This window comes from Tupaia chinensis, unplaced genomic scaffold, assembly GCF_000334495.1.
Source record: "Tupaia chinensis unplaced genomic scaffold, TupChi_1.0 Scaffold143973_1, whole genome shotgun sequence".
Classification (NCBI taxonomy): domain Eukaryota; kingdom Metazoa; phylum Chordata; class Mammalia; order Scandentia; family Tupaiidae; genus Tupaia; species Tupaia belangeri.
The window spans coordinates 110724-122375 of NW_006203824.1; the positions used below are offsets into that span (position 1 = coordinate 110724).

General features: G+C 54.5%; 1 protein-coding gene across 1 annotated transcript in view; it reads right to left on the reverse strand.

The window, feature by feature from the left end:
• SPNS3 (SPNS lysolipid transporter 3, sphingosine-1-phosphate (putative)) overlaps nt 1–11652 on the reverse strand; it is a 64697-nt gene that overhangs the window by 37629 nt on the left and 15416 nt on the right. Inside the window, exons 4-8 of the mRNA XM_027767168.1 lie at nt 9862–9998; nt 9153–9304; nt 8452–8518; nt 7207–7355; nt 6221–6373 (exon numbers count right to left, since the gene is read on the reverse strand). Of these exons, the coding sequence (XP_027622969.1) occupies nt 6221–6373; nt 7207–7355; nt 8452–8518; nt 9153–9304; nt 9862–9998 (658 nt within the window). The remainder of the gene's footprint in view (nt 1–6220; nt 6374–7206; nt 7356–8451; nt 8519–9152; nt 9305–9861; nt 9999–11652) is intronic.

Below are 11652 nucleotides of genomic sequence, written 5' to 3' on the forward strand. Positions count from 1 at the left end.
AAGACAGAGAGAGACAGAGAGACAGAAAGTGAGAAATCACCCCCCAGGGGGGATGGTCACGCCGCAGTCCCTTCTCTTCCATTCTCCTCTCGGGATCTTGGGCACGCACGCACATGCGCCCAGCGTGAGTTTAAACCGCCAGGTCCAGGACTCGAACCACGGTCGGCCACATGGGAGTTCAGAGACATAGCCATTACGCTAACTGCTGGTCCCATGACGTATTATTTTTTCCATGAAAAAATGCATCATAACTTTTCCAACAACCCAATAGCTTCACTCATAGGAGAGACAGAGATGGAGAGAGAGGAGAAAGCAGTCCTCAGTGGGTGTAGTCACACTGCAAGGCCTACTCTTCCACGTCTCCAGCCTACCAACATAGATGCATGTGCTTCCGACATGTTTTTCAAGCCACTGGGGCCAGGATTTGGACAAGGTGGTCAGCCATGTGAGATCCGGCTCTCTTAACCAGCAGGCCAAGGGGCCAGCCCAGGACTTGCTGTCTTGTAAAGGTGGTAAGTGAAAACTTAATTCCTTCATGGTATCTCAGGGTGGGGTCTTTGGCATGATAGTCATTGGGGTGGGATCCCCCATGATTCTGTCCTGGTGTTTTTAAGAAGAGGAAGTGGGGGCCTGCAGCTGGCATAGCAGTTACGTCGCTGGATTCCCACATGCCCAACCATGGTTCGAGTCCTTTACTGGTGGCTTGAAAAAATCACACCGGGCATGTGTGCATGCATGCCCAAGATCCTGGGAGGACCTTGGGATTATGGCCAACCCCCGGAAGGTGATTTCTCACTTTCCATCTCACTGTCTCTGTCTCTCTCTCCAGTGAGCACACACACACACCCCCAAGACAAAAGCCTCTTAAGAAAAAAAGAAAGGGCCGTTATCGTAATGGCTATGTTGCTGAACTCCCATGTAGCCAACGACGGTTCGTGTCCTGGACCCGGTGGCTTAAACTCACGCCGGGCGTGTGTGCGTGCGTGCCCAAGATCCTGAGAGGAGAATGGAGGAGAAGGAATTGAGTTATGGCCATCCCCCCTGGGGGGTGATTTCTCGCTTTCTGTCTCTCTGTCTCTCTCTGTCTGGCGAGCGCATGTGCCCTGTAGCAAAAACCTCTCCAAAAAAAAAGAAAAAGAGAAAGAAAGGAAATGAGGCAACAGACGCAGACTGAAACAATCAGTAGCGTGTGGCTGGCCACTCTGCTCAAGACCTCGCCCTCCCTGCCCTGTCGTAACCCCACCAGAAGTTGGTTACTGAGCTAAACAAACCTCTATTCTTGGCAGTCACCCGGTCTCAAGTATTTCTGTCAGCAACACAGTAACGGGTGACTGCAGATCCGCACTCAAGCTGGTGTACATGGGGACTTCACGACCAGCTCATCCCAACCCCAGGCCCAGCTCGGTCCTCCTCCGTCCACTGACTAGGTGCTGTCCCCGCTCCATTCCCCACCCCCCTCCCCACCTCGCACTGTCATCCTCCACCCTTTCCTAACTGCCCTACCTCCCGAGAGCCTACTCGTGAAGACCCATCAGGAACGTCCCCTGGGGTATGCCTTCCCTGTGCCCTGGATGCTTGTCATTCCCACCAGCCCCCACGGCACCCTCTGTGTCTTACACGAGGGTCATTCCCTAGCCTGTGAGTTCCTGGACATTGGCAACCAGGTTTGGTTTACGTTCCGGACTCTGTGCTTGGGACCATGACGCCTAGAACACGAGAGATAAACACTGAGCAGGGGAACTCTCTGAGCCCTCCCAGAATTCCCAGGTGGACGGGAGGATGGCAAGGGGAAAGGTTAAGGTCGAGATTACCCAGGCAGTAAACGAGAGGGCCGCATCTCCATAGAAATCAGCCTCCTGGTCCACTCTGCGATCCGAAGCCTCCTTATTTTGTTTTATTTTATTTTTTTTATTTATCGACAGGGCCTCACTATAGCATGGCCCTCCTGCTTCAGCCTCCTGCGTAACTGGGACTATAGCACCTGACTTCTAGTGTGGGCCAGGAATTGAGCCAGGGCTTCCTACCTGGTCCCAGCTTGCTGAGCAGTATCAGCATGTGCCACAGGACTGGGCTGTCCAGAGCCCCTTTCTTTCTTTTTTAGATGTTTTGCCATTGGGCAGGTGTGTTCGCCAGAGACAGAGGAAAATAAAATGAGAAATCATCCCCCAGGCAGGATCCCCCATGGCAATCCTTTTTCCTCCATTCTCTTCTTGGGATTTTGGGCATGTATATAGATATGCCTGGTGTGATTTTTGCAGTCTGCCGGGTCTGGGAATTGAACCACAGAAATGACCATATGGGATCCAGTGTCTTAATCACCATGCCATCTGTTGGCCTGCAGCCCTCCTTTTTTTTTTTTTTTTTTTTGAGAGCGATTTTTGCTATAGGGCACATGCACTCCCCAAAGACATAGAGGAAAATCACCCCCCAGGGTGGATGGCCACGCCACAATTCCTTCTCCTCCAGTTTCCTCTTGGGATTTTGGGCACGCACGCACATGCACCTGGCATGAGTTTTAAGCTGCCAGATCCAAGACTTGAACCATGGTCGACCAAGTGGGAGTCCAGCAACATAACCATTATGCCATCTGCTTGTCCCAACCCTCCTTTCAAAGGCACTCAAAGGGATAGTTGAAAGTGTGACCAATAGGGGCCGGCAAGTGACGTGGTGGTTAAAGGTGCTGGACTCCCACATGACCGACCACAGTTCAAATCTTGGACCGGGTGGCTTGCTTTATCACTTTCCCTCTCTCTCCCTCTGTCTGTGTCTCTCTGATCAAACTGAAAAGTACAATAACAATGATAATAAATTTAAATAAATTAATAAAAAGAAGAAAAAAAAAGAGAAAGTGTGACCAGTATTAACTCTTTTTTTTTTTTTTTTGGGGAGGTTTTTGCCATAGGGCGCGTGCACTTGCCAGACAGACAGAGAGAGACAGAGAGATAGAAAGCGAGAAATCACCCCCCAGGGAGGATGGCCACACCGCAATCCCTTCTCCATTCTCCTCTTGGGATCTTGGGCAGGCATGCACACGCGCCCGGCGTGAGTTTAAGCCACCGGTTCCAGGACTTGAACCATGGTCAACTAGATGGGAATCCAGCAACATAGCCATTACGCTAACCGCTGGTCCCCATGAACTCTTGAAAATACAAATTCAGCCAGGACCTTGCAGCCCCTCAGTGACCCCGTTGCCCTCTGGCCCTGTGGGACTGGTCCCTGCTGATCTGTTTAACCACCTTTTCTCCTGCCTTCCTCACTTTGCACAACAACTAGGAATCCTTGAAACTTGCCCTTGGCTTTCCAGTTTCCTGATGTGGTCCCCACTCTTCTCCAGTGGCCAGGGTCCCCTCCCAGACCCAAACACTCCTGGCCATGAGTTCCAGTCCCCTGCGATTCCTGGCAGAGCTCCCACTGAGATAAAAGCCAGGGTGGTATAGACTAAGACTTCTCACACGCACACAAAGCACCTTTCCCTAAACAACTCTTGCAAAACGTCCCCCCCACACCCCATCTCCTCGGTGTATAGGACAGTGCGGTGCCCAGAGAGGGAAGGAATTTGGCGAGCTCACACAGCCTCTGAGGGACACAGCCAGGGCCTCCTGGCCCTCTGCCTAGCAGACAGAAGCATGTGTGTCTTTAGGCAGCTTAAATGTGTTCCCGGAACCTTCCCAGCCCTGCAAGCTGTGCAAGGCTCCGGCTCAGCCTAGTCAAGTGACCCCAGATCTGGATGTTATCCGTCTCTGAGTTCTGGTCTGAGCCGGCCCTGGCAGGTTCTTGAGACCTTTGTGAGACTAGGATTGATTATCCAGACAGGCAGCCTGGACGGCACCCCCATTGGCTCTGAGCAAGAGGTGCACCCAGCAGGCATGCCCCAGCCACCAAGCTCTTTGAGTTCTTTCCACACGGGCCTTCCCAGTATCACAGGATCTCCAAGCCAGGAGGCCCCTTAAAGGCCCATAAGTTCTACAATGATCCCTGCACAACGGCCCCAGAAAGAGACTGTCCAACCTCCACTTACATGTGCCAAGAGGTGGAAAGCTCACTGCCACCCCCATGCAGCTCCTTCCCTCTGGGCCACTTCGGCTCTGCTGTGTTGGAAGTTCTCCCTCTGGCTGAGCTAGAATCCTGCATGCTGCAACTTCCTGCCCCTGCCCACCCTCACCTTGGGGCTTATTGTATCCAAGGAGGTGTATCGAGAGGGGAGGTCTGTGCAGAGGCCCAGCACCAGGACCTTGCACCCACTCTGTAGTAGGCTGAGAGATCCCTCTACCCAGGATAAGTACAGCTCATCTCTAGAACCTGCAAATGTTCCCGCATAGAGAAACACAAATTCTGCAAATGTGATTAAACTAAGGCTCTTGCCATGGAGAGATTGTCCTCCATTATTCAGGTGACTCCTAAATGCAGTCTCACCTGTTCTCTTTGGAGAGAACAGAGACTTGAAACAGAAGAGAAGGCCAGGCCAGCTGGTGGCATCATGGTTAAAGCACCTTGATCCCACATGGCTGACTGCACGGTTCAAGTCCTAGACCCGGAAACTTGAAAAACATGCCAGGCCTATGTGTGTACATGTCCAAAATCCTGAGAGGAGAATGGAGGAGAGAGGCTGGTGCAGTGTGGCCACCCCCCTAGGAGGCGATTTCTCACTTTCTCACTCTGTCTCTCTCCAGCAAGTGCACGCACCCTATAACAAATGTAAACGAATTAATTTAAGAGGAAGAAGGCCATGAGGACCCCAAAGGCAGAGACTAGAGGAATGTGGCAGCCAGAAGCCAGGGAATGCCAGCAGCCACCTGACCCTAGAATGGCAGGGAAGGACTCTTCCTGGAGCCAGCCCCCAGAGAGAATGTTGGCCTGCCGCCATCTTGAGCTGGGCCCAGCAAAACCACCTTGGATTTCTGGCCTCTAAAATTGGGAGAAAATTAATTTGGGGGTTGTTTTTGCTTTTGATTTTTAGTTTTACTATAAGGCCTGAACCAAAATAAACTTTATTTTTTAGAGATTTTTGCCTTAGAGCACACATGTTCGCTGGAGAGAGAAATCACCCTCTGGAGGGGATGGCCACACCGCAATCCCTTCTCCTCCATTCTCCCAGGACCTTGGACACACACGCACATGCGCCGGTGAGATTTTGAAGCCACTGGGTCCAGGACTCGAACTGCTGTCAGCCATGTTGGGAGTCCAGTGCTTTAACCGCTACACCATCTGCCAGCCCCACAAAGTAAATTCTTAATAAGTAATGATGAGAAAAGGGAAGTGAGTTGTGGGCGGGGGACACAGACAAGCACAGAATCATGGACACCTGGAAATTACATAGACCTCTCTCTGGGCATCAGGGAATGATGAAGTGGGGGAGGAGGCAAGGGAGGAGGGGCTGGATGTAGGCGTGGCCAGCTAAGAAAGTGCCGGCTGAAGCTTGCAGGGGGAGGCTGAGGCTCGAAGGAAAAGCCCAGAGCCCTGAGGAAGGCCAAGGATCCCATGAGGGCAGGCTCAGAGAGGACCAGGGGACCAAAAGGGGGCAGAAAAGCACCTGCCGGAGAGGAGGACACTAGGAGTGAGGGTTTCAGGGAACAGGAGACAAGTAAGGGGAGATTGAAAGATGGTCTTGACTCAGCATCAGGAGGTCCTGGGGATCCTTGGAGAATGAGGTCGAAGGTTTGAGGACAGAAGTGGAGCATAGCAGGGCAGAAGGGACAGCCAGATAATAGGACATGGAGAGGGCATCCCCCGAGGGCAGAGTGCCAGCCTCTCCCCCCAGCAGCAACCCAGGACTCTCAGGCAAAGAACAAACGAGTGGTGTGTGGAAGCTTCAACCCAGACACGAGAGGAGGCCCCGGGGGCCTCCTCTGCAATCTGTAAAATGGAATGACCTCACAGAAGACACTGGGCCCTTTCAAAGGAAGGCTGCCTAAGACTCCCATCATCCCGCAGAAGTCTCCACACCCTCCCCAGTGGTGCCTTCTGGACCCTCACAGTAGCCCCAACGGTGAAAAGACAGGGATTTCGACCCAGAGAGGATAAGGGAGCTGCTCGTGGCCCGTAGGAGCTCAGCTGGGGCTAGGTCCCAGGCCTCCTGCCAGTCCCCCAGGGCCCAGTCCTGCTGCTCTCACAGAGCACTGTGTGCCCAGGAAGACCGAGTTTTGGGGTTCACAACCTCCTGAGAACTGCCCCAGCGAGACCCCTCAAGCTGGCCAGGGACCCCGGTCCCAAGGCCCCTCACCTGTCTCGGCTGTTGCACGGCTCCCGGAAGCAAGGAAGCTGCAGCCCATGGACCACTCGAGCTTCGAACAGAAACTTGGGGGCCCAGAAGCCCAGAGCTCCAGTTACAAAGGCCATGGCTGTCACTCCGAGGGTCGACCACACAAAACTCCAGCTGCAAGAGAAGGTGCCCGAGCTGAGATCGGGAAAGGCTGGGGCTGAAGGGGTCTGCCTGCCCCTACTCCATCCTGGCACTCAGGTAACCCCAGGATCCAGGGTCTGGATCATTCCCAGCCTTTCCTGAGCTCCGGTCTCCTACAGTCCTGAGACATCCCCCGCCCCCCAAACAGCTACCCCCACACCATGCTCAGGCTGTGCCCTCCTCCCTCCTCTGCAGGACCAAATCTCCCTATTGCCAGAGGCCTCAGTCCAACCTCACGCTCTCCAGGAAGCTGTCCCTGCCTGCCCACATCTGCTTCCAAGTCCCCTGATGCAGTCTCTTGGCTCCGTGGCAGAGAGCTGGGTCCTCTCTGTGCCCCATATCGCCATGAATCACAAGGCTTGGACTGAGTTGACTCCTCCCTGCCTCCCCCCACGTCCCTAGGACAGAGAATGGTGCACGCCCAAGAGGCTTGGAGGTGGGTGATCAACTCCCAGCACCCTCCCAGCAGCCCCAAGAAGTAGGCAAGGCTGGAGAACTATGTCCATCAGATAAACGAGGAGATGGGGCTCTGAATCTTGGGGTCCCTGAAGGGAATGGAAGGTGCAGAGACAAGTCTGGAGCTCACACTGCCTGCCTCCCTCCCAGCCCACATCTCTGACACATGGCAAAGTGTTAAAGTCTGAGCCCCACGTGAGGGAGGGGCATCTCATTTGGGAGCTCAGAAGAGGGCTATGAATGTTGGGACAACCAGGGAGGGCTTCCTGGAGGCAGAAAGAGGGAAGTCAGTAATGTGGACGCAGACAGAGGGGTTTCTACAGCTTGCAGAGGGGAGCAGGGTTACTCACTTCCTCCCCAGGTATCTGACGTCATTACACCAGCTGCTCCGTGGGCCCCCAGGCACCACCAAGCCCTGCTTCTCAGCAGCTCCTCGGGGTGGGTCTGGAACCAGCAGGATAAGCAGGATCAAGGCCACGGCCTCCAGGCAGGGCATAATCTGGGGGGGACAGGAGGGCCCAGGAAGCTCAGGGCTGCACCCTCCTGAGGCCCAGAAGACCATGAGGGTGACTGGCTGCAGGGCCAGCCACAGTGTCCAGGCCCTGGGGTGGGGGGAGCCATTCCCAGGGTGCTGGCTAAACCCAGAATTGGACATCCCCCTGTTTCTCACCCTCTTTCCCCTGTGAGGACAGCCTCTGGGAAGTGGGGTTCCCTCAGGACCGGACTTAGAACCTCTCTGTCCAGTACGGACACTACTCTGCGGGATCAGTGGGCCGAGATGGCTGAGAACAGGAGCCCTGAGTACTGAGTTCTTGCTGCCCCAGCAGTTGGCCCTGTTCCTGACCCAGGCCACTATCTGTCATGCTAGTCCTCCCCTGGAATCCTCTCCTGGCTTGGCTCTCTGCCCATACCCCAGGGCAGGGATCGCATTACCTGCCTTGGAGCAGCCTTCAAACAGCTCAGTCGCAGTCAGACTTACCTCCCCCAAGGCTGCCCAATCCACACGGTCCTACTCCTGCCTTCCTGACATCACACGAGCGCTCCCTCTGCACCAGGATGGTTCGGCAGAGGCCCACACTCTCACCGGACCAGGCCCCCCAGTCCTCTCTGCCACTGAGTGCCATCCCCTTCTGATGGGCCTGACTCTGAGCCACTAGTGGCCACAGCCCCAGCATGGCCTCCGCAGTATTCCCCCAGGAGTCCTGGCTCCACCTGAGCAACCCCAGCTGCCAGTCCGTAAGGGCCTGTCACGTGTGCCCTGACCCAGGATTTTTCCATCCCTTGTCTCATCAATCCTCAAGATTCCAGAGGTAGCATTTGCTGTCCCCACTTTACAGATAGGCAGACTGGGGCTCTGAAGACCAGCAACTTGCTTGAGAACATTCAGCGAGTACACTGAGCAGCCAGAATTTGAGCTCAGGGGCACAACTTCCATACCTCATGTTCCCTATAAGGCTCCAATGTCCAGAGCCGCCAGCATCGGACCACCCCCCCATGGCGCCAAGTACCGTGCCAAGGGGCAGAGGCCACCCGAGTGGAAAGTCCCTGCCGGCCCAGGGGGAAAGCAGAGGGAAGAAAAAGGAAGCCGGACTCACTCGAAGGGCCCAACGCCAGTTCCCGGTCAGCTCTGTCACGGCCGATCCCAGCACGTAGCCCAGACCACTACGACAGAGGGCAGGGAGGTGCAGTGAGGGGGCCCTGCCCAGGCTCCCACAGGTTCACAGCCAGCCACATGAGGACCAGGGGTCCACTGCCCTGGGTCAAGTCCCCAGTGACCACGGGCTCCTCGCCCGCCCCCTGATTGCACTCTCTCCCACATCAGGACACACACCACCCCCACCACCACCCAGTCCTCATGCCCAAGGCTCAGCCCTGCTGGAGTCGAGCTAGTTCAGGAAACCTGGGTCGGAGCCCAGGGGCCTGGCTGCAAATCCCGCTCTGACCGACCCTGCAGCGGGATGCAAGGCCTGGCCCTAACACACCTCCTCACTTCACCTCCCAAGGCCAGCCCCACCTCGTTCTTGAGCAGGCCACCCTCCCACAGAGTATGCTAACCTCCAGGGAGCATCCTTGTCATGTCTAATCGTCACCACGACCTGTCAGCTGGCATTCTGGACCCCGTTTACAGGTGAGAAAAGGGAGGCTCAGAGGTAAACTGACATGGTGAGGAAGGGGTAGCACTGGGATTCAGATGCCAGACCTCCAGGTTGGAGCTCTCCTACCCCTCGCCCAGTTGTGTGACTTCTTTGGACCTCAGTTTACCACCTGGGGAAGCAGATCCAGGGGGGACACCAACCTTCCGACAGGGATGAAGAGGTAGAAGATGGCCAGCACTCGGGTCCTCTGGTCTTCCGTGAAGAGATCGCCCAGGACAGTGGGTGCGATGGTGGAGTAGCTGGCTGTGCCCGTGCCCACCACTCCCCGGGACAAGAAAAAGAGCCAGGAATACTGGGCAAGCCAGGCATGAGACCACGGTGAGTTCAGAAATAACCCATGGGGCAAAGGACCCGAGGATCTGTCAAAGGGGCCGAGGGGGTCCTTGTGACACCAGCCCCCACGGGAGGGAGAGTAGTAGGTCAGGGCTTCAGACAACTCACTACCCTCCCCATCCCAGCTTCCCTAAATCACAGGGTGCCCCCTACTGGTGCCTGCTGCTCAGCCTGCCCCAACACCCAGGGGGGTCTTTTTCCTGAGTCTCCTTTGGTATTCGGGCCAGTTTCCCAAGATGGTCCCCACCCCCAGCAGAGCCAGGAGGAAATGAAGCAGCAGGAGTTGCAAGAGAGGAAGCGTCCAGTTAAGAAAGTCTAACGGGCGCTGCCCTGCTCAGGCTCAGGCCCCCGGAGGCTGTGCTCTCACCTCCTCACCCAGCTCTAGAGAGCGATCACGGCCAGCCAGGAGCCAGGAATGGAACAGAATCTCCTCCACCTGGCTCTGCTGGGGCTGGCTCAAAGAGGAGGCATGCATGGTTAGGTCCCCGGGGCCTGGACAGGGGTGTAGACACCTACCCGGGGAGAGATGAAAGAGCTGGAGAGGCCAGCCCCTGACCAGAGCAGGATCCCGAAGCCCAGTGTGGCCTTGCGGCTGTGTCGGTCGCCCAGGTAGCCAAACACCGGTGCAGACAGCAGCAAGCAGCCGATGAAGACTGGAGGAGACACGCAAGGGATGCCTGGAGCCCCGCCCCCACCCCAGGCCCAGGACAAGGGCCTAGCTCAGACAGCACAGAGGGCATCTTGCAGTGGGCCACAGGCATGAAGAGGAGAAGAGGCGACTCAGAATCCTCACCCAACATGCAACCATTGCCCAAAGTGCAGGGGCTAGGCCTGGTGGGAAGCCACCCTGTGCAGGAGAAGGCAGCATCTCCCTCCCGGGCTGTGTAAAGGTGGACAGGAAGTGAATGTGAAGCCCTGCGTGGCATGGAGGCCAGTTTCCTGTCTTTACACGCCTGGTACTGGAACGGGTCTGGTTCTCACTGGAACCGGGCTGGTAGGTGATGGGCAAGAGGAAAGGGAGGTGGGCCTGGGCCTCTTTGATCAGCGGGAGAGGATGGTCTGGAATGAGCACATTGTCTGAGCCAGTGATGTGCCAGGGCGATGGGAAAGAGCTGGTTTTCCTGCATAGGTACAATATTTCGCAGATACTGACAGTTGCAGTTATACCAGTTTTTAAAGTAACTCCTGGGTAATGTTGACGACTGGGTGAATAAATGTGTTTGCTCTTCGGCGAGGACAAAGAAATTGCCATGCCGTAGCTTGACTGTAAACCAGACAGACCAGTGCACACTGCCTGCCTGCCTTAAGTAGAATCAGCTCCTCTCTCAGAGGCCTCTCTCTCTCTCTTTCTCTTTTTTTAAAATTTTATTTAATGCCCGTCCTGGTAACAAGCAAGCTAGACCAGCCAGCAGGTGCAGGAGAGAAGGTCTGGGCCTCCTGCACGCGGTTCCTCCTTGGTCCAAGGGTCTTAAGTTTTGGAAGGCCCCGCCCACCACCTGAGTCTCCATTTATTGAGCATAATTGATTGACATTTCCTGAATCCAATGTCTGTCTAGCTTCTTCCCAGCTCAGACTCCAGTCTTTCCCACACACCCCCACCCGCTCTAAAACTGGGTTGAGTCATGCAATTGTAAAAATTAGGCCAGTTTTGACCTAAAAAAGCGGCAGTAATGTGGTTCAATCTAATATTCCACAGAGAATGATCTTTGGTGTCAATGGCATTTAAAATTTCAGTAGGCAATGCCAAAATAGGCCTCCAAAAAAGACTACATCAAGTTACACTGGTATAAAGCATTAATAATTACTAGAGACTGGTAAAACGAGGGAATAGGGCGGATGGGGGATGTTGGTTAATGGATACAAAATTACAACTAAAGAAGAGGAATAAATGTTAATGTTCTACAGCACTATAAGGGATAAAGTAGCTTTAGTTAACAGTAATTCATTGTGAATTTCAGAATAACTAGAAGAAAATTTGAATGTTCCCAACACAATGATGAATTTTTGAGATGATGGATATGCTAATTACTCTGATTTGATCATTGCACATTGTATTCATGTACTAAACAATCACCCTGTGCCTGATAAAAAATACAATTATATGTCAGTTAAAAATGTTATCTATTGAGACCAGCAGTTAGTGTAATGGCTATGTCGCTGGACTCCCACATAGTCGACCGCGGTTCGAGTTCTGGACTAGGTGGCTTAAAGATCCCGAGAGGAGAATGGAGGAGAAGGGATTGGGGCATGGCCATTCCCCCTGGGGGGGGGATCTCTCGCTTTCTGTCTCTCTGCCTCTCTCTGTCT